Here is a 27,800-nt window from a genome sequence, read left to right on the forward strand (position 1 = left end):
CAATGAAAAAAACATAGCTTACGTCAACTTGTCACTTTAAAAGTGATGACTTTTGTGAAGTGAAAACTCAACGCACAGATGAGAGATATGTGCAGTGAAAACTTTGCAAAAAAACAATGTGAAATTATTAGATTTTTCCTTAAAATAATGAAAACAACTATATTATAAGCTTGCATTAACACCGGCGAGATGTTTACCAAGAAGTCACATCAGGATGTTAAGAAATCTACAGTTAAAATACAGGATTCGAAAAAGGATTCGACAACTAGACTAAAACATTTAAAAATTGTTCTAGGCAAGTACATTCGCTTTAGAGTAAAGAGTAATTTGTCACATGTAGCTATTGTAAAAAATTGTGAACTAAAGAACTGTTAGAAATAGGTAAAATCAAAGCTATATCGCGTACAACATGCTAATTAGTCGAGACTAACTGTAATTGATGTTTCTTGATGTATTTGTACTTATCTTTAAATAAGTACAATTTCTTAATGTGTTTGTTGCGATATGCGTGTTTTACTGATGAAATATATTTCCATTATTCTAAATGTTCTCAATTAATTTCACATAAACAGTTATCTTTAGCACAATATTTTCTTAATAGTTCTTGACGTTTGTATGCAGTATGAATGCTTATATTAATTGTTTATTACTTTTACAGAACATTTCGATTCAGATGAAGCCAAAAATTATTTCGAAAATAATTTTAGCCATGTTTATTTTATTTTATATGACAACTTCATACTTGCTGAAAATAACCTCAGACAAAGGGGTATGTATTATTTCTGTATTTAAAGTGTATATACAGTTTCAAGAATGAAAAGCTATAATTTAAACCTATTTACTAAGTTTAGCATAGCCACTACTAGACTTGTTAATTATTAGTACTTAAAGTTTTGTTTTATAAAAAAAATGTTTTAAATATATGTAATTAGAATATATTTCTGTATTTGGTATATGTAGTTAGTTAAAAAAGAAAATTAATTAGCCAACTAGCAATGCATAACATTCAACCATTTACTATATTTTATTGTTTGTGAAAGACTGAAATAGTTTAGAGTTCCCGCTCAGATAAATTTATTCTCTCTAGAATGTTAAATTAAGTCTATAAATATAAACAAATAACATATATCACATTTGAATTGTCAATTATTTGTGTCAATAAATTGAGGAATATTGTAAATTTTGTATGTAATGAATAATTTTAAAAACTGCATATTAGTTAGCACATTGACTTATTTTTCTTTTTCTTTTTCTACCATACAGAACTTCCGTTTCACCTAGGTGAGTTATGGGCGTTGCAATATCATGTACAATGCAGCATTTGAAATCACTAGTTTGGGTTACGGTTCCTTGTTCAAAATAGTAGAATTCATCCATTTAGTCTCATGAGCCATTCTTTTTTAAATATAGCCAGATATTGGGATCCATCATGTGTAAAGAGACTAAAATAAAATAGATAACATCCATAATAAATAAAAAATAATTATTCAATTTATAAATAGAGATTCTTACTATTAAGTACACATAACATCTTCAACAAATATAACAAATAATCAAAAAAACTTGTTCCTTTTTGAAATATCACCATTCAGAACTGGTGGTATTATTTTTTACACTTAATTTAAATCCAGTATCATGATATTTAAATTCCTATAAGAGCTTATTTAATTATGAATATTATTATTTGGCTTTAAATGATATGAAGAATCTTTAATTGTAATATTCTTTTCTTTATCTTCTTTTGTACTTTGTTTGCAATAATTTTACTGCTTTGTAATGCCATGTATAAATGGGTTGCTTTAGTTTTTGTAAGGATAAAGAAGACATGCTTTATATTCTTTATAAGATTTGCTATTATAGAAATTCAATGTACAAATGTTTTTTTTTCATTTCTTTATTATTTAACATGATATGACTGCTCTTCTTAAACCTTATGTTTTAAATGTTTTGATGAATTTAATAAACCCTCATTGTATTTGGTGGATCCCAACAAACGAAAATAATTACATCAACAAAGAAGTATATTTTAATTCTGTTTATTGTATGTACTTAGGACTTGCACGGTACTCTTATCTTGCACTATCACAGCTTATCTGGTGCTTTACATCAACATCTCTTATGCTCAGAGTAGATTATAAACATAGGAATTATAAAATTGATTTATTCATCCATATCACATTTTCATTTACCGAAATCAACCTCTGATATACTAAAATGTTTGTTATCATTTCATTCGACAACTTAGTTTGTCATTCATAAATTTCACAATATGTAAATATAATATACATAATACAATCTTTTTTTAGGTATTCTGTGTATTGAGATATTGCATGTACTGGGTATATAAGTTCATTTTGCATTGGTAAACACTTAATAAAATTTCATAAAAATCTATTGACACAATCACCATTTGCTTTACATACTTATCCTCTAACCGATATCATGTATGGGAGATTTTATCTCAAGAAGTCTGTAAACCACAAATATATTTTAGTTCACAAAGCTGGCAGGGAGGAGTTGGAAGGTGCCTTGTCACTATTGGAGAAAGTACTATGTCTTTTACCGGAACTTATTGGAAAAAGATGGCAGTTGCATTCCTTGACAAGAATATTTTCAAAATTACTTCACAGTGGAAATTCGCAAAAGCTAAGAGCAGAGGCAATAAGGTATTAATTGTTTTAGAAAATACTTACTACCTTACCTTTAGAATTAATTAAATATGTCATTATTTATTTTCAGATATTTTTTGTTATGGTACCAAGCCCTTGGTGATAATGCACCTCCTGAAGTGAATCGAATTTTTGCATCTCTTGTCCCGGGGTTACCAGATTCTTGTTTACCACCTATTGGTTCCCCATTTAAAACAAAGTCCCAGGATACAAATGTATCCAATGATATAGGTGAATTCAAAATGGAGGATATTATGCAACATCCAAATTTTAACGCCACTTTAGATACATCAAAAAAAGTAGTCGTGGAGCAGACACCTGTGGGCATAATGGGCAAGCTAGCAAATGTCTCTGCCTCTATTTTCCATGACACGAATGCCCTCAACCCGGTCCAAAGTGTTGACATTCAACCTTTACTACCAGCGAGTGCCAATGAAAGATTAGTTGATAATGAAACAAAGTATTTCTTTGAAATACTTCTTGACGGAATGGCAACGTCAGTGACAAAGATACAATGGAAAGACAGATCTCATGCAAAATCAATGAGAAGTTTTGCATTTCTCTTGGAGAAATTTAAAATCTACTATCTGCCAATAATATGTCCCCAGTTTAATCACAAAAATTCACTATATAAACCCAATCTAGGTGCGTATTTGACATTATTTCGTAATGCTGGTTTCCCTCTAGAATACTAAGAATGTAATATTCATAACAAAATGTATTCCAGAGCTCCCAGTACAACACAACATACTGGAAGATGATTATGTCTTATGTCGGGTGACGCTCATTAAATGGGTAGCAAGCTACGCCCATTTCATGAAGAAGACTGGAGGCAGTGAAGGCGGCCAACCTTCATCTATGACTAGCACTGGCTCCCAACTTCCACATTCGGGAACGCCAACACCTGCAACCTCACTCCACCACGAAGAAGAAACATCCTTCACGGTCGGGCATCCATCAGACTCCAGTAGAGCATCCTCTCATGATTCGGCATCAATTACACCACATCAAAGCTTAGAATCAGGTAAACTATATATATATATATACTTATAGAGTTAATTTTTTATTATATAATTTGATTCTGGACAGTTAATTAATCCATATTAAAATTGCGAAAATAACTCTGTCTGTCTGGCTGTTGCTCTTTCACGACCAAACCGCTAAAACGATATTGATTAAATTTCTTATGAAGCAAAGTTGAACTCCAAGGTAGGATTTAGGCTACTTTTTCGCTTAACTTCTGATGACCAAACCCTAAAACACAAGGGAAGCCACTGATGAAAACTAGTTACAGTTAAATACTACACACTACTACTACTTACTACAGTATAATACTATACTTACTACATTATAATATTTTTATATAATTTAATAGCAGGTTCGGGCAACTACGAAGAGCTGAGCTCAGAGCAAGTGGTGCGTGACGTGCTCTGCTGTTGGTCGCGCGAACACGTTGATTTCACTATAGAAGTGTTACGACAGGCTTTTCTGCTACCGTTCTCTCACGCCGCCGCTATACGCCGCGTCATTGCACTTTACAAAGACTGGATACAGATGAATGTAAGTAAACAACGAAATTCAAAAGTTTAATAGACAAATTGCATTAATTTATAATTAGATGAGAAAACACTATATAATAAGATGGGATTAATAATCGGTGGGTGTCATAAGTTAAGGCTTAAGAATTGTTTGGCAATAATAGTTACGAATCGAGCACTCAAGAGCCTGAACTACCCCTTTGGACTCAACCTGTCAGCAAAAACATTCCCAGGAATAGCTGACGTCTGGTCTCTTGGTGTGTTGATGATTTGCAACCGTCCCCGCCAGGTGGCGGAGATCCCGCCGTTCCTGATGGAGAGCATCTACGAGCACGCGCTGAGCCACGCCAGCGAGCCGCTCGCGCCGCCGCGCCGCCTGCGCAACGACTCCTACCTCGGCGCCATCGGACGAGACAATATCATGGTGCGGGCGGGCGTGCAGGTGTTGCCTAATAACAATCATATGCTTACGACCCGAATCTCCCCCCCCCCCCTCTTTAGCTAACACTATCTCGTAGATGTCCCAATAATCAGGAAATCTCCTGCCAACGATACAGCTTGGAGTGTATTACACGACACTGTTACATTACTATGCTGTATGCACTGTGGTAAATTATCACCTAGCACGTGCAGGTTTCCTCGAGAAGTTTTCTTTAAGCACTAACACAAAGGAGTATGATGTAGTATGTTTCAATCCACCTATTCTATCCCACAGGCCAATTTATCGTATGTGCAATCAAACAATCTAATCTAACAAAACTATTTAAGTACTTTTGTAATTTATTTGAATATTTAAATGAAATGAAACAATATGAAAATATGAAATTGTTTAAAACATTACTATTTGAGAATAGTACTGTGTCGCTAATTCGATGTTTTAAACAGTTAATTTATACGTCACAAATGTCTAGTAATATAATATGTATAAAAATATATATAGAGGTATAATCTTATATGCCGAATGGAGAAAGGCCGGTTAAAGCATCACACCGAGACTTATAAGTCCATTTTGAAATGTGACTCAAGATTTAGATCTGGAAAAGTATTATCACGAATAGATTGTACTTTAAAATATCGAAAAGTTATAGTAGAAGTTGTATGATATGCTAATATATCATACAACTTCTACTATGATAGTTAAACATGTATACTGTTGATAATATACTTATGTATAGCACGGTCCGTGAAGTCAGTCGTGCGTGTGGTCAACAGAACGTGCTGCAGGTGTTCATGACGCAGGCGGCGAACGTGTTCGTGGCGAGCGCCAGCCCGGTGGCGCCGCCGGGCGCGCTGGGCCCCCCGCAGCTGCTGGACGAGCAGACGGACACCTGCAAGCGCGTGCTCAACATCTACCGATACATGGTCATGCACGTCGCCATGGACGCCGGCTCCTGGTGACTCCACATTTTATTTAGCGCACAATACATGCGACCGATTAACGCCATGCTTTGTGTTAACAGTTAGAGTCAAAGTTTTTTTAGATACCTTTTATTGATTGCATGATAATGGTTTTATTTTTTTATTTTTAGAAATAATAGATAACAAACATTACAGTCAACTGTATTTAGCTACAAAAATTACGTCCATATTTTTCATAAAAAGATACATGACAATATCTATAAAACATTTATGCTGAAGCTGCTGTTTAACAAAAACACTATAAATATGTTTAGTATTCTTCAATGTTTTTCTAACAATTATTCAATTAAATTCACAGGGAACAATTGTTGCTCGTATTATTACAAATAACATCTCTGGTCCTGACAAAGGTGCCACCGAAAAGGAAACAAGATACTTTAGGTAACTTTGCTGTAATATATATATATATAATAGGTATACGAACAATTAACCACCTGATGGTAGGACAATCGCCTATATATATTAAAATGCGCCACAAACATTGGAAACTAAGATTTTATGTACCTTGAGTCTATAATGACCCTGGCTCACTCATCCTTCAAACCGGTACACCACAATATTGCTGTTTGGCTGTGGCGAACGTGATGCGTGGGTGATAACTACCCAGGCGGCTTTATTGAAAAATTACATACTTATCTTTTGCAGGAGGCTTCCTCGCTCCAGCCTTATTTCAAACGCTAATCGTGACTTGGATCAAGGCTAATTTAAATGTAGCTGTCAAACAAGAACTTTGGCAAAACTTCATGGAATTGTTGACTCGTCTTACCCACTGGGAAGATCTGATAAAGGAATGGGCGGTAAGAATATAACTTTTTCTCTTTTAATATTATATTTAATATAATAAAAAAAAAATGCAATAAACAAATTAAACATTTGCTTAATAATAGTAAAAGCTAATAATAATACAAGTTACACAAATAATTTGAAATTAGAACCGACCTTTAAAGTCAGTTGTTAAAAATAGAAAAACATTGTATTCCTATAATTGCTATATAAAATTTCGCTGTAAGCTTCCAACCACGCCACTATCATACAATAGTCAATCAATAGGCATGAATCGTATGATACACAGGCTAAGGATTAACAATAAACGACTCGTTGCAGAAAACAATGGAGACGCTGACGCGCGTGCTGGCGCGGCACGTGTACTCGCTGGAGCTGTCGGAGGCGAGCGCGGCGGGCGAGGGGCGCGGGCGGGGCCGCCGCGTGCCGCCCGCGCCCGCGCCGCGCCCCGCGCCCCTGCGCCGCCCCGCCCGCCCCGGCGCGCGGACGCCCGGTACGCGGCTCTCACTTTATTCTTTTAATTGATGTACACCGCGTATGCAATGATGGACCTTGAGATCTGAAATGTTACATTCCTTACTCAGTACTCCTTACTCAGAAGATCCCAAATAAAACCCTCCCACAAAAAACATAAAAACTATGTTTAACCTAAAAGAATTCTGACTATGATATTCAAAAACTAAAACATTTATTTTTTTAATTAAATATTAAGGGTTATTTGTATTAAAAGTTTACGGTAGTAAACTTTTACTACAAATAACGGTAGTTAATCTATTCGTCATTGAAACGTTTGTATTATTTGATAAAATTCATTGCCGTAAACTTGATTTTGTTTTGTTTTTACTCTAATAGGTAAATCCCCGCGAACGAGTCACGAATCGCATCCAAGAAAGGAAGCGGGCTCCCGACGTCCGCTAGCGCGCTGCCGCAGCGACCCGCATTTATCTAGAAATGCAACGCACGCGCAACCACAGCAACCTGCAGGTAATATATACATCGCTTTTAATCTTTGAGTTAATTTTTAATCAAGCAACACAAACACTAACCTCAACAATAAGAAAATAAATACTAGATAATATATTCGATACCATATTAATAATTGTTTTAATTTCACAGAAGAAACCAAAGAACCGACTAGCAACAAACCGAGAAGATGGTATTCTCTTGATTCTCTGAGACAGTCGTCCCAGCAAGAGGAAAGGGACTCTGCCAGTGGTAATATATTATCTATACATTTAAATTCATAGTAACACTAATATATTTTTTAATTAAAACATTTTATTTTAGGATCACGATCGCCGTCACCAGCTCCGTCTAGCGGTGTAGAAAGTAGCTCGATTAAGGATTCTCCCTTGCAAATAGATCTGGCTTCGGATGGTGGCAACGTCGGTGTGTATAAAAACTTTTTTGATTATTATACGCGGGGATGATATGGAGCCATAACCGTAAATGAATCTGAAAAAAAAAATGTTGTATAATTTAGTTTTTGCATGGCAGTGTAATACTTAAAGATATTAGCTTATTGTTTTTAATGTAATTTGTTTTTTTTCTAAATATTATTTATATTTATTCGAATATAAGGTTAATATTCTCAACTGAAACTCGCCGTAAATATTATATTCCGAAATAATTTCCTATACGTAGTCGTATCCAGATCTGAAATTACATATCCATAACATCCCTGATTTTACGTACAAGGAATAAATTTAAAATATGGTTGAATTGTATAACAGTTTAACAAATACTTTATTATATCGTTTAAATTTATTAAAATGTTACCAACGTCTTCTTTTCTACGCGTATTATGAAAAAAATATCTTTCTTACTATATTAAATTTTACAACCGAATCACTCGTATTAGAATGGTCCGAGTCGGACGCGGGAGTGGGCGTGGGTGCGGGCGCGGGCGTGGGCGTGGGCGTGGTGCTGGGCGGCGCGGCGCGCGGCTGGCTGCCGGACGTGGCGTGCGTGCTGTGGCGCCGCATGCTGGCGGCGCTGGGCGACCCCAACGCGCTGCGGGACCCGCACGCGCACCACCACCTGTTCAACTACCTCGTGCATCTCAACGCGACGCTCGTCAAGGTACGCCTTCTGCTTGATTTTATAGAAGAAAAAAAAAGCAGGCCTACAGAGCGTGTTCGGCCAGCCATCATTTGTGACAATTTGCGCAATAAACTAATCTAATTTGCCTGAGGAGTAGAGACATTTCACACATTAGCAGCCTGTAAATTTCCCACTGCTGGGCTAAGGCCTCCTCTCCCTTTGATGAGAGCTTGGAGCATGTTCCACCACGCTGCTCCAATGCGGGTTGGTGGAATACACATGTGGTAGAATTGCGTTGAAATTAGACACATGCAGGTTCCTTCACCGCCGAGCACGAGAGGAAATTTAAGCACTTGAAAATTCAGTGGTGCCTGCCTGGGTTTGAACCCGAAATCATCGATTAAAATGCACGCGTTCTAACCACTGGGCCATCTCGCCTGTTCGTAATGATACTTAGACAATACCGAAAAAATGTAAATCTATACATAACTATAATTTTTTTCAGTCTAACTTAGAGTTGCATAAATAGACATTATTTATCCGCTTTCAATTAAGTTGTGTTTAGGGTGGCTCTAATGCAAAGAACACGTGAACATTATTGTTCATACAAAAGTTGTTCTTTTTATTTCTTGAAGTACATCGCTATGCGTTTATAGTATTATGCTTCTGAATCGTTTTGATAACAGTAGTTATAGTACCTAGAAAGTATAAGGTTTGTTTTATACGCTAATTAGTTTCTAAAACTATTGAAAAAATCTTTGAATCAGAGAATGTAAAATTATATTCGGTTTTAGGTGATAATTTACGTATTGAAATTTTTAATAATTATTAATCTCGTCGACGGCGACCAACAAGTACACGTCTGCAATATATTTTACTTTTTATTCATATACATTTATATAGTTTTTAATGTATAAACACAATTCACATCCATTTGTGTAGATTATCAAATAACAAGAATAATAATACTAATAATTAATATTCTTATGTCGAACACACAAAAGAGAACCACATTAAGAAGACTATACATTTATTATCACCAATTTTAGGGTTCCGTACCTCTAAAGGAAAAAAAGGAAATTAACATGATAAAATAAAAAGAAAATAAGAGGAAAATAAGATCACTTCGTTGTCCATCGACTATCTGTCTGTCCATCAAGACCCATTTCCTCATGATACAATAATTATATAATAATAATAAAAACTGGTCCATTACTGTGAAAAAATCAAAATTAAGTCTACACGATCAAAAGATTTAGCCGCTTCTGTCGTATTTCCCATACATTCACAAAGGGAAACAAAATATACAGGGTACTTTCCGTTGACCTAGAATCATGAAATTTGCCAATATCTCGTAACACAAGTATAGGAAACAATCCGAAAACCGGTGAATCTTTCAGTATTGTGTGATGGTACGGTTTTTTTATTTCGTTATATAAATTTTTGCTGATAATTAAATTAATAACGTAAAGATAGATGTATGTATAAAAAAATATTAAATTTACAACATCAAAAAAACACTTTTTAAAGACTTTAGTTAAGTCTTTAAAAAGTGTTTTTTAAAGACTTAACTATTAATTAAAATTAATTTATTCGCTTGCAATCACCAAATCATTATTTATAAAAATTTATAGTTCCTAAAAGCTACACTATACAAAAAACTAAATTGCTCTATTTGATTTTAGAGCTCTGATTTACGAGTTAGGACACGTTATAAATTGATTACATACAATTTCTGAGTATTTCTTGAGCAACTCCTAAAAATAAACAACAATTGAAAATAATCAATTTAACCTATTAAATGGTCTCACACGAACAGTTCGTGACCGCTATAATCAAACAGCATGGCTGATAAATAAGGTTATTCCGCTATATTTAGTGGTAAAAATAGAGGATATTTTTGAAAAATTATAAATTAAAAGTTTTTTAAAAAATTTGGTTAGTAATTTGTTAGTATTTGTATAGTTAAGGATAAATAATGTTTTCGCAATTTTACATAAACTTAGCCAAATACCGGTTTAGGTTATTGACATTTTTTTTAAATAATAAAAAAAAAACGTTAGCGACACATATTTAAAAAAAGTATTTCTTAAGAACGCGTGAACCCGAACAAATGTCGAAAGCGGCCTTCAACCAAATCAATCCGTCATACATTATTAATTTTATTCTGCATTTGTTACACTACCTTGAATAATTCAAGTATGTGATTTTTAAACTTGCATGGGATTACTAGAATACGTCAATGTATAGAATTGGCATGTCATAATATATCACGTGATCAAAGAATACGAAACTATACTATGGCTTAAGAAGATATAAATCGCTTTAACTCGTATCGAATAATAATGACAATATGTGTCTGTATTCTTATGTCCCGTACTCATTAAAATAAAGCAGTTTTACTTTAAATAAAATAAAAATATAATTTAATTAGTTTGGATCGTGTAACCTAAGGATGTTATGGATATTTAATATCGGATCTGAATTTCGATATGAATATAAATATAATGATATTTTATCGGTTTCCGATGCAGGTAAAGATACGAAGTTGTCGGATTATCCGATTGCTTCGTATAGTACGAATATTAAAAGGTATCAATTTTAGTTTGTTTGTAGGCTATTATTTAGTATGTCGGATCATCAGAAGGGCCTTTAAAATGTTTTTGACTGTTATCTTCCATGGGAGTGATAATGGCGGAATATCATAAATAAAAATACGTTGTAGTTGCTCAGTACACTATTATTTAATTTCCCAGTACACATACTGATTTGGTTTATTAAATTGAGAACCAATAGGTTAGAAAGTGTCTGCATCGTGCGACGGTGACAAGTAGAATGAATCAGCTGTCAGCACGTTTTTCGACACACTACCCTATTCGGGACTGATGTACTTAACACAAATATTCGATTACAAATAAACAATTTGTTATCACAAAAAAATCACAATAATTATCAGACCGTATACAAACAATTGATCACAAACAACACGAACGCCATTAAAAATAATCAAACTATGATTAATACTAAATCTCCCTCTGAAATTACCAACGCGCCGTCATGTATAATAACAAAAAGCAATAAGCGCCTATTTAATTTTAACACTACGCAAAACAAAATTATATAATATAATAATAGATTGCATATTTTTAAAATACAGTTATAATAGACCCAATCATACTAATAGCTAAATAAAAACATGCAAACAGCCTAATTCAATCAAAAGTAATCACGCTTATTCCTTATACATATTCATCAATTTAAATACAACTGCTAATTGCAGTATCAATATTGAGTGTACTATTAAACCAGTTACCGTTAAAACCCACGTAGTAAAATCACTTCATGCGGCATCTGTTAATAGTTATCGCAAATATACCAGTGACAGAATTATCACACGATATCTAGCTCTCTTCGACACATGTTGAAATTTAATATTTTGTTATTTATCACGATTGAATCATGTTTTGTTTTTGAATCCTATTATTCTTTTGTTATTTAAAACTAAACGTTATTCAAGCCTGTTCGCGTTTGTGTATGGTGTTTTTTAAATTGTGCGAACTGTTGTCGAATTCGAAACATTTCAAGGACTGCCAATGCGAAAGAGGAGCAGGAAAAAGAAGGCTTTTAAGAAGGCGTCAAAAAAGAGAGGTACCTTAGAAAAGTTCTTATCTAGACACAGATTTTTGTACGTTGAGGGTAGTTTCAAATAAAACATTTAGGCTAATACTTTTTAATCGTGATGTATTAATTTATTGTATAATTTAAATTTCGTTAATTTATTCTGTTGTAATGTTCTAAAAAAAAACACTAGTATTTTGAATATTAGATTCTTTGTTCACTATGGATCCAGAATGTATAAAAATAATAGTGGACGACAATAATAATTGTGACGAGGAAAGTATTTATACTTGTGTGATATCTAAATAAAAAATACTATTAAAATATCTAAAATTGTATAATATTAAACAGTGGAAACGTAGTTTACCAAAAGTTGTGATTGAATTTACTCCATATTAATAGATATGCGGTGTTAGTAAACAAAACGATATCGATACCTATAAAAACTTAGAATATTTTAGATTTATCGTGACGGATTAGTATTGATAAACGTATCGAATCACAAAGAACGCCGTCCATCTATGCACGCAATATTCGTATGATAAAACGCAACACGCCTAGGTTTTTTATGATTTATGGATTTTAATTTGTGTAGTGTGGACCTAATTTAGCTTAATAATGTTAAGTATAATTACATCGTACTTAAGAGAAAGGTGTTTAGACACGATTGCGATTAAATTGCCTGTGTTTATAGCATTGGGTGTTCTTACAGAAATTCCAGGATTTCATAATATGACTATAACTCTTTATAATGTGTATATAAATGTGTTAAAGTTAACAAAACTAAGTCAAGGTCACAGCACCACCATCATATTGTATATATATATATATATATCTAAGTTTTCATATAATATACATATATATATATATATATATATATATATATATATATATATATATATATATATATATTATATGAAAACTTAGAAGTAATTGAAACGATAATGAACAAAAAAAATTTAACTTACTAAGTCAATATTGAATAATACTATGGAATCTGTAATATTAAATTCTCAAGTTACTTCAATCGTTACATGCACTGAAATTATTGTTCTATAATTGTAATTTAGTTACCAACCTTACATTCTGTAAACGATAAGACCCTTCCTCGTTTCAGTCAATGGCCACGATGTTAGTTAATTAATTTTATTTTTAACGTAATATTTGAAAAGAGACATCTTTTACAATAATTAATTATCAAATTATGATAAATAAGACTGACAAAACATTGTCCTTATTGTTGTTTTTATTTATTTTTGTGTTTTGCAGAAGTTTATTAATATGTCTAACTATATAATAAATATTCTTGACAGATAAGCGCAAACCAAACTCTCAATGGCAATACAGAAATACACGTCCCCTTCAACCTTGTGGCTGGATGGTGTTTGGAAGCCGAGGCACTTCCGTCGTCGCACAGGTGCGTTTTTATATTTATTAAAGCGAATTTATATCTAACTCAGCTTGAAACTTTAAACCTGGAAACCCTCACCAGATCTATTAATATTTGTCTCATTTAAAAAAAAAATATAATAAATATATATCAATCAGAGCTGGCAAGTTGGTGGCGCTGCGGTTACTGTGCGAGTCTACAGCTGCGCAGGCGCAGGGCCCGGGCGCGCCGTCCTCTTGTAGCGGTCGGCCGCACCTCGCTCATCTGAATCTCTACTTACGCGCACTGCATCATGGTATATATTTTAATTCTTTAATAAAAACTATTTATCTGATTAAAATATGTTTATTACACCACTGCCTACAAAACGAGTGTCAAGATTTTAGGGTTAAAGTATATATGTAAGTTTCGCTATCCCATAACTTTTAAATGCCTTAATGATTTTTTTATATATGGGGTATAAATATAATCCTAACATCAACCCGAGTGACGGTAAATTAATTCATTTATTTATCCAGGGCAGGTACCTTTAAATTAACTATGTTTACTATTTGCAATTACCATTTTACTTTAATGAAAGAATAAAATCATAAATTATGTAATGTGATCTGTGTGCGCAGGTCTCACGGGCGAGGACCGCTCGGTGGTGGACGTGCTGGTGGAACACGCCGCGCCGCGGTACTTGTCGCTGGCGCTGGAGGGACACTCGCTGCTGTTGCTCGACTTCGTGCACGCCTCCACCGTCGTGCTCAACTCCTCCGATATGGGACCCTCAGTGAGTATCAATGCCTGCCGAGATAGGACTGTTTCTAAACATTAACTGCAAATGCATTATGTGAATCTAACAAAACCATAATTATATCGAGAAATATTCGTTCCAGTGTCCCCGAACGGCTGCTGTGACATTTTTGGGGTCCCTCCTCGCGCTGCCCGACGGTTTAATGAACGCGCCAATGCTTCAGCCGTATCCACATCAATATAACACTGTGTCTTGTCCAGATTTAAAGGTAAAATTTGACACGTCACTTTCGCAAATGAAATATGAATAAATGATCATTTTCCGTATACATTCTATCACGGTACTGCCGGCTGGCCGCAGGAGCACGTGCTGAACATAGTGGTGCGCGTGTGCCGGCGCGAGGGCGCGGGCGCGGCGCGCTGCGCGGGCGCGTGCGCGCTGGCAGCGCACTGCGCGCACGCGCTGGCCGCGCGCGACCCCTGCCCGCGCCTGCCCTCCTACGTCACCTGCCTGCTGCAGATGCTGATGGTGAGTCGGTGCAGGACTTCGTCTCGACCATTCTAGATTACTACCTGAGCGCTTAAAGTACAGGTTAATGTGAACGGTTAAGTGCGTTCTTTCTTACAAATCCTCCATTTTAATACTATAGATGGTTCTGATTTCGTAAACAATAGTCGCAATCTATTAAAACAAATAATAACAAATTACTTATCAATACTGATATTACGAAAGCAACTCGGTCTGTCAGATAGCTCATGTGACCTCATCACGATTAAACCACTAAACCGATCGTAAAGACATTTTAACCTCGAACCTGAATAATGACTTGAGTGTATAAATTATAAAATATACAGTTATATATATATTTCTAAATAAAACTCACATTGTTACAGATGAAAAATAAAACAATAGCGAAAGTCGTCAGTGACGCCGTTCTAGTGTTAGCAGACTACACCGATCGTATCGTGGAATTATATCCCGGCCTCGTTGGTAATTCTAATTCTTTAATTATCGTAAACATAATACTCGGTCCGCATTAAAACATGCAAGTAAGCTTACTTTGCAGAATACAACACGACTTCTTTCGATATATTAATTATGACTTTTTGTCGAATTGCTATCTAAGCGTCTCGTGTAATCCAACAGAGAAAATAATAAAATGGATCTGCGCGTGCCTCGCTCAAATATCGAGCAGCAGCGGGCGAGACTCCGTGAAGCCGCTGGCGGGGTCGCTGCTGCTGTGCCTGGCGGAGTTCGCCGGCCGCTGCGGGCCCGCCACGCTGCTGCAGCCCGATGGAGACCAGACATTGCTGCTCATCATATTTAAGGTGATTTTTCATATTGTATTTGTAGAAATTAGAAACCACTCTACGCTATCAATATGCCGAAGAAGGAGTAAAGATAAACGTAACTTAAATTTACATTTAAATAATGTTATTATTTATAATACAACACTATTCTTCTCTTATCCACTTTAACTCATAAAGTTCCGATAACAACTAGAATACCATAGATATCGACCTATGACATCACGTCAATCCAATGTTATACTTGTTTATTTGTCGTTACTCGGATTAACCCCGGGACTCCCTCTAGCTTTGAGACCCGCAAAGGTGTTGGCCAAAAAGTTGGCTCATGTTGGTAACATGCGCAAGCGATCACGTAATGAATCCCAAGAGATAGACTGGGTACCGCTAGTTTTTTATGGCATCGGTAGACGGACTGCCAAATGCAACAACTGATATTAGTGATAACCACTGCCCATGGAAATTAGCCTCATATAAAATTTTAACCATTTCTAATATAACTAATGCGAAACCGACCTTGGATACTGCGATGTTACGTCCCATGTGCCAAAAGTTATATTGGCTCACTCATACTTCAAACCGGAACACAACCCAGTCGGGTCCGTACAAAGTTCTACCACCAAGTAAAACCCGCGTAAAAGCGGTAACACTTTATCATCTATACAAATTTACATTTTATAAAAAGACAGTTAAATTACTTTTAAGAATCTATACGAATAATGTATATTTGTAATACAATTTTCATAGTCGATATCAGTAAAAAGAGGTCATCAACAAAAGACTGACTAACAATGCTAATCGGCTTGGAATATCTATATTAATAAATAAGGTAATGTTGTTTTGTATTACGTAACTGAGAAATAAAATTACTCAACCAATATACGTGAAACTTTACCAATATAGACCGCGTTTTGGAGTTTTACTATATAGTACAGCAGACTACATCTGCCGACGGCTTGATATAGAAATATATGGATTACAAGAGAATTTAATTTATTTCTAATTTTAAGTACTAGAGGCATATTTATGATAAAGGATAAAAACAAAAAAAATAATATAATAAAAATTTATTCAAAGTCATGTACAAACATACAAAAATACACTTATAAAAAGATAACGAAAACGAATCCTAGTTAATAATCTCATATCCAAAAGATGGTTTTAAAAGTGATTTTGCAAAGTCAATCTTTAAAACCATCTATTAACTTTAGTCGCTTACAATACATTGATGTCTTGGGCACAACTGTTGGTAAATGTGCAAGAAGCGTTAAATACATTAACTAGTAAAGTTTATTGTCCTGGGTGTTCAATGTGTTCCTGGGGCTGGAAACCGTTCTCGTTAGCGATGTAGGTAACGGTGTATACCAAACCATCGGGGGCGGTGTACTTGTAGGTCCCTTGTACTTCAATACCCTGGTGATCCTCAGAGATCTGCTTCAGAGTTCCTTGCTCCTGGCGGGAGGTACCGTCACTGGTCTCGAACCTAATAAATTAACATATTTTATTATTTATAATTTTTTTTCAAGATCATGATGATATGCTAGCATTTATTTCTTTATTTTTAGTAGGCGTAATGTGTTTTATTTTTATAAATATGTGTCGTTCGATATTTTATTTTTATAAGTAGGAGTACAAGGCGCAAATGTACCACTTGATAGTAAATCGTCACTACCGCCCAGAGACATATTAATCATCCCATAGTTAGGTATAGCCAATGCGCCACCAACCTTGGAAACTAAGATGTTGTCCCTTGTACTTATAGTTACAGTTGATCAATCATTACTCAAACCGGTACGCAACCATGCTAAGTGTGACGGTAGAATATCTGATGGGATGTTGTATTTTTTTCTACTGTTTCGGTAATCACATTGGCTAAGAAATATTTCTTAGTTTATTTTATTAGTTCAGTAGTTTTGTTAAGATGAATCTTTTTACTCACTCGAAGTGGTAGCCATCGGGGTTAACTTCAGAGTCTTGTTTGAGGATGTATGCCTGGTTTGGGTCTTGGGGAGCCGCCGCAGCGATAGCCACCAGGGCGAAAGCGATGAGTACCTGTAATAAACATTCAATTTACACAACTATTTAGCAGTTATGGTATAAGCAAGGTTGTGAAATTTCACACTTTCTCTTTAGACGTTTACAATAACTAGAACTGATATTATTAGAATGTTATAAATAAAGTATATCATATACATATAGATATAGTTTATATTTGCGGCTTTTAGCTACTGAAAATAAAATGACAAAAGTGTGCGTGTGATTAAGTGTTTAAAGTAATTTTCAGTAATACTTCTTACTATTTTATAAATGCTTACTTATTTATAGTATAAAGAAACGTTTCTACTTTAAAGTTTCCCTTTCGATTTAACTTTGGGTTGTCTGGAAGAAATGACTAATTAGCCATAAGAATTTCTAACTATCTGTGGTATATGATAAATAAAAAGTATGAAAAAATAACACTTACGATTTTTTGCATGTTTGAAGTTTGAAGAAATTTGAATTGGGCTAGTGCTACTGAAGTCAGCTGACGAACTGTGATGAACGTTGAGTGGAGCGGCGTTTTAAATGCCGATTCTAATCGATGACAACATCGTTTTCGATTCTAGTCACTCATAATATTGTGCTAATGAAGAAGTTGTGAATGTCCCGCGAAAATGTCCAGCACTGAATTACGTAAAAGTGTGTGAATTTTATTAGGAGTCTGTATGAGACTCACCTTGACACAATTTCTTTTTTTTTTATATTCTATTTTTACCTCGTACTTCGAAATTTAGATTCAAACTAGCTAAATCAAATCTGGGACGTTTCATTTAAAATACAGAAATACGAATAAGACTTCATTTTTACATTTATATCCTGAATATTCGAATTAACTACCAAATGGATTTGGCTATAACAATAAAATGTTTTGCAGGTGTTATACGCGGTAATGAAGGGGACGAATGGATCTGATATCGAGGGCCTGTCGCTACCCGTCGACGAAGATTTTGATCCCAACATTCAATTAGACAACTTGGGCCCGAAAACTACACCAGCGTCGACTATCGACGTTAAACTTTGGGCACAAACGGTAAATAATTTATAATATACACGTTATTAAACCAGAATAAAACTTTGATATTAATTAAAATAGAGTTAGCTATTAAATTGATGTAAGGTAATGTTATACTATGCCTAATATGCCTATATGCCTAATATACTATATGCGAGCCTCCTTTTGCGGCGTTTGGGATTGTGTATCATGTAAATTTTTAAACTAACAATGTTATTCTTTGGAAACCAATAATGCTAAGACCAAGATTCAATAAAATGAGATCTGGTTTCATTCAAATTGATTATTTTGTATAGTTGTGATCTGTCAAGGATTTCTCAATAGCACGGACTATGGTAGTTGGCGGTATTCTACTACCGTACCTCGGAAGCACGTATCTAAAATTCAATGCGTTCCATTTAAAGCCTAAGAACATGCTTAACGGTCACACTCGCTTCAGATCTGCTCCCAGCTGGTGCTGTACCTGGGCCACTGGCCGCTGTGGAGCGGCTGCCAGACGTCGTCCAGCGTGTGCGAGCAGCACGACAGCCCAGCTCTGGGCTCGGAGCTGAGCGCGGCCGTGCTGGGCGCGCCGCACGTGCAGCTGCTGCGCCTCGGGGACACCACGCTTGCCAGCTTCGTGGAGCTGCCCGCCATAGACCCGCCCTGCGGTGGCACCACACCAGGTCCGACGCCACATTGCTGAACGCATTGACTTCCCAATTATTTTAAAATATCATAGACATAGAGATGAAGGATCCATTATTTGTAGTGGTTACAAATATTCGAATATGGCTAACCAGTGTCATAGATTTTCGCTATATAACTGTGACGTCCTAGACGATATAGAACTGTTATGTTGAATAGGACTAATGACATCGGATCGTCAAGTGCGAGTCCTACTGCGTGATATCTGCGGCAAGGCTTGCTGGGACGCGTCGGCGCTTTACTATGACCCCTCAATCGGCTCGTCGGAACCACCTGAACCGCTGCCCCTACCCACTACGTAAGTAAAAATATTAATAGATACTTACTTAGTATCCATATAAATGAGAGAAAATTTATCGAAGAATAATGTTTTTGCACAGAATCGATAGTCCAAGAGACACTACTCTATCATCTCTTCCACCGCCATTGCCAGCAGATTTGTTGCCTGATTACAAAAACTCACCACCAGACAAGCATCAACTAGATCATGTAAGATTTGATGATCCTCGCAATATTTATTTATTATAATTTTTTATACTAAAATATAATAGAATTAGATATTTGTATTTCAAAATATAAATCCAATTTTTACATAAGAAAACCGATTAACGACGTTTCAATTTATTTCTAAAAATATCGTCATTATATGTATATAATTATATATACTTTTTATAACGAGCCCTTTGAACGTGATCCCAAATTATCTTAAAATTAACCCGCTAAAATAGTACTCATTTATTACGCTACACATAACAACTTTGCATTATTTTTCTTTCTAAAATAGACTGTGACAAACGGACAGACAGGCACGTCGGTGAACGTTAAAGAGTTTATTTTATTCATTGAATGGAAAGAATATAATTTATTCAGAGAGATGGAATTTTAAAACGAATGTAACGAGACGAAGAAAAGCGACCTAATACATATTATCAATCGGGGTCAAAACTAGGGACTATAGTTTAATAAAACGTGGGGCAGGTGCTGGCGTACATCGGACACACGTCGCCCGAGGTGTCGTGCGGGCGCCGCCTGGACGAGGCGGGCGCGTCGCCGCTGGCGCCGGGCGCCGAGGACGAGCTCGTGTGCGCGCTCGTGGCGCACCGCAACGCCGAGCGACACTACCTCGCGCACCGGGACAGGTGAGGCCCTCACGACCCGACCCCGTCCTACCGAATGGCGAATCAGTAACGAGCTAGCATAGATCCTATACGATAACCATTCGTCTAATCGTAGTGATGAGGAGTCGGAGCCCAGCGAATGGAACGGTCGCGAGGCAGCGGGCCCGTTTGAGCAGAGCCGCGTGCTCGTGGCCCAGCTCGGCACGCTGAGCGCCGCGCGACGTGCGCACGCGCAGCTGCTGCGCCGCTCCGACAGGCTGCTGCGCGAGCTGCGCAACCTCGACCAGCAGAGGTACGAAACTATACAAATTTATACTTTTATATATGAGATCGCATTGATTATGTTGAAAACTATTGTAGAGATCGTCCATCGTGCGTTTTTATCACTATTGAGTTCTTGCTAATGTTTAAATATTATTTACACTAGAAGCTGATCATTACAACAGACCTTCGCTATGAACCCTTATCTAGGATAGCCTTTTAGCATTCTGTCAAATATTATATAATTAATCTAATCAAAGACAAGATATTCAGACAAAGGAAACTTTTTTAATAATTGTTATATTCCTACTGTTATATTACACATGCTACTACGACAAACTTCCCAGAATCACTCTTATTGTTCATTGTAATTTCACAGATGCAGAGAAACCCACAAAGTAGCGGTGATTTACGTGGGGAAAGGCCAAGAAACTCGAAACGAAATACTTTCCAACCGATGCGGCAGCCCGGCTTATGAAGCTTTTTTAGCTGCTCTTGCCTGGGAGGTATGATAGTAATTTCAGATAAAAGATAGATAAAATCATAACCACCAATACTTTAATCCAGAACACAATTGATATAATCAACACAGGTTATAAGTATTTTAAGATACATTTTAGGTAAGTTACATATGTGTTCCAAGATGTTAAATAAAGTGCAATAACCAAAATGATCAATCTAGGTAATGCTAACGATGCTTGCGTCAGGTGGAGCTCGAGAGCCACGTGGGCTTCGCGGGCGGGCTGCGCGGCGGCGGCGGCGGCGGCGTGAGCGCGCCCTACGTCGCCACGCTCACGCTCGAGGCGCTGTTCCACGTGGCCACGCGCATGCCGGCCGACTCGCCCGACGCCATCCTCAACAAGGTGCCTTCTGCCTTACGCCTCCGCTCTCCCACTCTATATATATATAGTCTCTCTGTCATTGACAAAAACGATATTGGAACAGTCGTTTTCAATATGGTGACTAAATACCATGCAAAATGCCCTATATTTATTAATGTTTAAAGACACGACACCTGGGCAACGACGAGGTTCACGTAGTATGGAGCGAGCACTGGAGGCCGTACAAGCGAGACACGCTGCCTACGCAGTTTTGCGATGTGCTCATCGTGCTGTACCCTTTGCCCGGCGGCCTGTTGCGTTGCACCGTCTCGAGGAAGCCGGACGTACGTATATATTCAAGCGTCAATAGCGCAGTGGTTTACGGGCCATCTAGCGTTCTAAAAAGTCGCAGGGACAATCCTGACCCCTCGTCCCCACTCCTCATACAAGTAATATCCTTAAAAGGAGGGGGGATAATTACTAATTCCTTATTTAATGGTAGGCATTGCTACTATTATTTAATTAAAGTATATGTTCCTGGAGATACTTCATGCAATCGATCGCAAATTAACTTTGTCAATAATTTCAAACATCAGGTGGCCGTGTTCGGTCCACTGTGGGAGGAGTGCATCATCCGCGTGAGCTGCTGCGCGGCGCTGGTGCGCGGGGCGGCCTTCGCGGGCGGGCGGGCCGTGCGCGCCACCATGCCGCTGTACCAGCACGCCTGCAGCGAGCGCGCGCGCGACCTCGACGCGCTCGTCACCAACCACACGCAGCCCACGACCTTCGAGACCTTCGTCACGCGTATCCGCGAGCCCGTGCCGCCCCACGCGCACCACGCCCAGCTCGCCTCTTCCCACTCTACGGGTGAGTCTCGGCTGTCGGGCTGATGGACTACGAAGCGTAAAAAAGTAATCGCTTTCCTAATACTATTCCAATGTACAGACCAGACCAGCGCACGTCTGGCTAACGCACTGATCGACCACGGGGCGAGTTCGTGGGGCAGTTGCACCGAGCCGCACTCTGTGTCGCCGCGTCCTACCAAACGACTCGGTCCGTTTAAACGCCCGCCTCAGTCCTCCGCCACCCCGCAACCCTCTTCCGCGCCTCGGCACAATCGGTGAGCGATGTTACTCGAATACTGCAAACTACTTAAAACACAAATGCAAGAAAATTGAAACCCTTCAATGACAATGCAGGAGGAGCATTGAATTTTTTTAAGTTATCGTAATAGCTAAACGTATTCAGAACATGTTCTCCATTTAAATGACTATGATGCTTAAAGCTAAAAAGTTGATGATATATTGTTTATTAACAAGAAAAATTGCTATTTTCTACTCCATTACATTTTGTTTTGTTTTCAAATAAATTGTTTTTTTTTTATTGTGTTAACTAATGTCGAAAGTATTATTTGCTTTATTTTTCATCTTGTAATTAGTTTCAAACGTTTTAAAGCAATGAAATCATTTATTGATGACATTTGTAATTCTTTAACTAGACTTTTTTATATGGTATTGTTGCCGCGGCTCATAGAAACTTTTAAAACAATAATAATGAGGATTTGAATACTTGTAAATGTATTTATTGAAGAGATTAATCAAAACACTATACTAATATATAAATATTATAGTATATTTAATAATTATAGATTAGTCATATTATTTGATGGTTTACTTAACTTTTCAAAATATAAGGATTTGATTAATGTAACATAGTCAGTGTAACAAATGTCGTCCACGATGAGATTGTTAGCACTAAAATATATCGACTTAATGAAATTTTATGTACTTAATAATTTATTTTTAAGATATAAGGTATTTAATTGTAGATTAAAATGCATTTAAAATATCAATGGTAAGATTTTCTTGCAGCCTTTATAAAAAAAATAGTATCAAAGATTGCTTGTATTGCCTTATTTAGCTGTGAAATTGTGTGCTAAAAGCCTTAAGTCTGTCTTCATTAAATCACTATCAGTAATGAAATAAATATTTGATTTCGGCAAACATATTTTGAATTGCTTTATAATTTCTATAAGACTTGTCGTCGCAAATAAATAATGTGTATTTTTAGAAGCACAATATGTATATACATTGTTATATTTTTAAATTGAAAAATGTTTGCTGTCTTCAATCAATATTGAACAACAATACTTAGCAAGAAAATTGGGGAAAACAGTTGTAACGTCCAATGAATTTTATTTTCACATTTCAATCTATTATAATATAGTCAGCATATTGAGGACATAATACTTTACTTTGAAAAGATAATGAATGGTATTTCACGTTATTAACATTTTTTACATTTTAATTTAACAATACCATTGCACCGATTTGTCTGTACATATGTAAACTAGACTTAGAGCTTTAACTGTTGTAGGCTATTCTATTTATTTATGTACTATAATTAAAGTTATTTTTGTTAAATATGGCTCTAACATATCGGCTTACTTTTGGATGTCCAAAACGATTTAAGTAGTACTTTTTACATCTGTTGTTATTTTCAAATCTGCCATTGGGATGCTGGTTATTGTTAATATTAGGTTGCATATGCACGTGAGTTATTTTTGAATGTGATTTTATAATAAACACCCAGACTAAAACAACATTCGTATTATAATAAGAAGATACTTCTTATATAATTATTTAAATAGGATTTTCTTTTGTTTGTATTTTTTTTTAACTTTTTATCAAGTCCCTGATTTTTGTAGAATCTGAATTTTATTAAAATTATATTCAAAGTAAATATACATGTATTATAATATAAAATATAATAAATGTATCATCATGATTTTGTACCTAAAATTTGGTAATAAATGACTTAAGTGTTTAATAAAGAAAACCAAAAGAGGAAATACAACCTTCCAATGACAAATGTTATAAAAATTAGGAACTTGAGCTAATACAAGCACTATATGTTTCGTAAAATATCTCAGTAATCGAATATTTATTAGGAATATATTTAAAGTTGTTTTATTTTTATTAAGATAAAAGGTATTGGGGACACAGTAGGTTGATCTGTAATTTATGGTTTTTTTTTATACCAATATATATTATCATTAAAAGTTGAACGATTTGGTGCTATCAAACAATTGGTTCCAACATTCCAAAATAATATTAATTTAGCCACAAACCTGTTACTTTCATTTTTTTATTGCATATCTGAGATTAATAATGTATAAGTAATGAAATGTTGTTATGATCTGCTTGCATTTAACTTTATGTATGTATGTTTTTCGCTCTTAATTTGTTATGCATTCCATAATTTTTTTTACTTGTATTAATTAAACAGTATATAAAAATTGTGTTATTATAAGTATTCTTTATTTAATCCATTTTAACAGTATTTTATAGATGTTAAGACTGACAAGATTATGTATTATAATATTAAGTATTAATTGATTAATATGAATATTTTAATCATTGGCAATATTATTTTAATTTGTTTTTATATCTTAATTTCCTCCACATTAATTGGGGCTTGATGATTGTCACTATATATTATCCGAGATATTAACCCACAGACTTTAAAATAACAATTTTTTTTATTATATAAATCCAAGGTAAAAATAAAGTTTTGTTAAACTTTTCTTATTTTTTTTATTATTTCCTAGTGACCATATTGTTTAATACAGTATTATAATACCTATAAAATAAAAAGTATCACTTAAAAATCAAAACATTTTCACAGCTTTTATTTAAGATCTTGGTAATTTATACATTCCAGCCTGTAGAACAAGTTGATGGGTACGTACTTTTATATCTAGAAATTGTCTTAGTTCTTGAAGGCTGCACTCAGCCCCTGGAGCTTGAGATGCAAACATCTTCAACATCTGATGAATACGTTCTAATGATAAAGAATCTAAATTGGTTAACATGCCAACAATATATGTCCAAAACACTTGTAGTTCATCTTCTCTCTGATCATGAGCAGATGCCATAACACTTTCAGTTTCTTCATCCTCACAGATCATTTCTTGGACTTGATTAACTGCAACACTAGATTTGTTTACATCCGTCCCGTCAACCAATACATAGTGATCGGTACTCTTTTCGGCAACAATACCCATTGACTGCCAGTATGTTATTTTCCTTCTTAAAATTGTAATAGGTACTTTCATAACTTGATGTAATTCATCAAGCGACCATTCAGGTTTGTTCTGGAAATGCATTATTACTGTAGCATTAAATGGTGAAACAGTTAGGTCTAATTTTTTCTCACCTAGTTCAATTTCAATATTTACATTTCCCAGGTGCGGCTTCCAACTCAGGGTTCTATTACCTTTCAATGCCTCATATGATTTTGTGTAAGCATTAAAATGTTGTTTAATTTCCTCTGGCAATTCTAGGCTTTCATCTTTGAAAGGTGGCCAAAATTGTGCTGATAGAATCATAGCATTAGAAGAGAAATTATCACTGAATCCCTCAAAGTTTTTATCTTGTTGTATGAGTGCATTGATCCTTTTAGAGTCTGAAACATCTTTCAGCATCACTTCACAAAAATGTAATTGTGACTCTCCAAATCTAAGTTTTAACAGTTCCAAGTAACGTATCTCTTTTTCTGTATTAATAACACTTTGGGCCAATAACCTGTCAGCTAGAAGTGTTCTATACTCATTTACAAACAATTCCTTACTACCATAAACATTAACAAGCATAGATATTATGTCATTTGCTTTTCTATCATTAGAATTTATTTTGGGATCAGCATCTACAGGGTCTGGAACCCACTCATCCCAAGCCTCTTCCTTTTCATTTTCATCATCATTTTCAGCTGCAAATTTTGCCAATTCTTCAGCCAGTTCACTTCCTGCACCTTCTTCTGTCAGACTGCTAACAACACTACGCACAGTGTCTTCCCGGTTTCGTAAATAACTTCTAACTGGTTTTGTTACAGTTTCAAGAATAACTCCAGAAGGCTCCAAGTGCCTCAAAGCTCTAATGGTGGATATGTAGGCTGTTAGAATATCAGGCGTGTTAACACCAGGATGTAACAATCTTGTCTCAAGGGCATTTTGTAACTTTTTACACAAAGTGGAACGTAAATCCGTCTTATCCAAACATAACTTAATATCATCTACAGCAGGTTGAGAATCTGGATATTCAATGATAATATTAAATAACTGATCAATTCTCAGTTTTGTGTAACTATGATATAAATAATAACTTAACTTTTGCTTAAATTTTGAAATGGCATTTAAAATATTTTTATCATCGGATGGTGGTTTTGATGAACCCGCACAATATATCCTTGTCAACCAGGACATCACGGTTGTATCTAACCAATTCTCTAAAAAGCCTATATGTGAGACATCAAATGTACCAGTACAAAGTTTCTGAATGTGTGATTCAATTCTCATTTGTATAAAATTAGTTAAAACTTGTCCTGTCAATCTTTCAAGGAGCTGAAGTTCCATAAGCTTCCGGTTAGTATCATGGAAGACCTTAACAATGTAAGCACAGTTGCAATCAGAATATTCATTCCAGCAACCAGAACACATTACATCTTCACCCATCTCTGAGTTTTCATATTCGTTATCAAAAACATTAAAGGAGATTTTATAAAAATGATTGATTATAACTTGAAAGTCTAAGGGAAGTTGTGAGAGCAGAGTAGCTCTCAGTAGCTGCTTAAATCCAGATGTTACATCCCTTTCACCAAATATTGGCTTATTATCACAGCAGCTATTACACAATATCTTCAGGTTAGATAAAATAGGCAAAAAATTGGAGGCAGACTCATAAAGATCATTAACTGCAGACTTGAATAACTGAAATCCCTTGACTTCTTCTTCAGCTTTGGTAAATTTTGGCCAAAAAGAGGGAGCTACATGTTGTCTTAGATATTTTTCGATGTGAACAAAAATTAGATCTCTTATACTTATTTGAACTCCCAAACCCACGATTATTTGTTGTATTTCTTCATATTCTGCTGCAGTACAATCAGTAAACAACGAGTCGTTAAGAATTGGAAACGCATACAAAATTTTATTCCAATAAATATTTAACTCGTCGTTCTTATCCGTCATCTTTACTTTTCCGTTTTACTTCATTTAATTGTACATTTGATTTTAAATGATAAAGGTTTTTTTTATTTTTAAGTTTAAACCCAATATTTATTTTTGATTCAGTATTTCAATGTTTTGTTGAATCGTGCTGCCTTTTAAGTTTTAACAGTTGATGAATATTGAAATTGCATACAGATGACACACAGTGTTGACTCTTGACTGCTGTCGGCTGTCGCTGACTGTTGGTTGACAACTTGAGAGTAGACAGATTCATTCATTGCATAAAAATCTAATTCAAATCCTCTTACTCAGTAATCTATATTTATTAACCAATATTTTTCCGTATCACTA

The 27,800-nt window shown here is 35.6% G+C and overlaps 3 protein-coding genes across 4 annotated transcripts; 1 reads left to right on the forward strand and 2 right to left on the reverse strand.

Annotated features, from left to right (window-relative positions):
- Window positions 1-66: 66 nt before the first annotated feature.
- Window positions 67-25,031, forward strand: LOC125071149 (probable Rho GTPase-activating protein CG5521). Of its 2 annotated transcripts, XM_047681241.1 has the most exons (34): window positions 67-295; window positions 659-769; window positions 1,264-1,281; window positions 2,495-2,666; window positions 2,740-3,314; window positions 3,397-3,693; window positions 4,045-4,229; window positions 4,497-4,649; window positions 5,420-5,601; window positions 5,925-6,007; window positions 6,272-6,423; window positions 6,731-6,902; window positions 7,262-7,393; window positions 7,526-7,624; window positions 7,697-7,798; window positions 8,271-8,491; window positions 13,384-13,487; window positions 13,619-13,755; window positions 14,081-14,235; window positions 14,342-14,467; window positions 14,560-14,727; window positions 15,093-15,189; window positions 15,346-15,527; window positions 18,421-18,576; window positions 18,998-19,223; window positions 19,405-19,543; window positions 19,626-19,734; window positions 20,224-20,384; window positions 20,479-20,655; window positions 21,004-21,130; window positions 21,332-21,487; window positions 21,631-21,789; window positions 22,042-22,312; window positions 22,391-25,031. In XM_047681241.1, exons 1-34 carry the CDS (start codon window positions 190-192, stop codon window positions 22,567-22,569), a joined length of 5,589 nt encoding a protein of 1,862 aa, XP_047537197.1. In that variant the 5' UTR covers window positions 67-189; the 3' UTR covers window positions 22,570-25,031. The 2 variants fall into 2 exon arrangements, with proteins under 2 accessions (XP_047537197.1, XP_047537198.1); XM_047681242.1 differs by lacking the exon at window positions 1,264-1,281.
- LOC125071191 (endocuticle structural glycoprotein SgAbd-5-like) lies at window positions 16,653-18,039 on the reverse strand. Its single transcript, XM_047681300.1, has 3 exons — window positions 17,971-18,039; window positions 17,446-17,558; window positions 16,653-16,989 (listed from the first exon to the last, which is right to left on the reverse strand). Exons 1-3 carry the CDS (start codon window positions 17,980-17,982, stop codon window positions 16,797-16,799), a joined length of 318 nt encoding a protein of 105 aa, XP_047537256.1. The 5' UTR covers window positions 17,983-18,039; the 3' UTR covers window positions 16,653-16,796.
- Window positions 25,005-27,650, reverse strand: LOC125071155 (anaphase-promoting complex subunit 2). The gene has a single exon (XM_047681255.1). The coding sequence runs from the start codon at window positions 27,468-27,470 to the stop codon at window positions 25,140-25,142; it is 2,331 nt and encodes a 776-aa protein (XP_047537211.1). The 5' UTR covers window positions 27,471-27,650; the 3' UTR covers window positions 25,005-25,139.
- Window positions 27,651-27,800: the final 150 nt, after the last annotated feature.

The sequence above is a fragment of the Vanessa atalanta genome, chromosome 18 (genome assembly GCF_905147765.1).
Source record: "Vanessa atalanta chromosome 18, ilVanAtal1.2, whole genome shotgun sequence".
Classification (NCBI taxonomy): Eukaryota; Metazoa; Arthropoda; class Insecta; order Lepidoptera; family Nymphalidae; genus Vanessa; species Vanessa atalanta.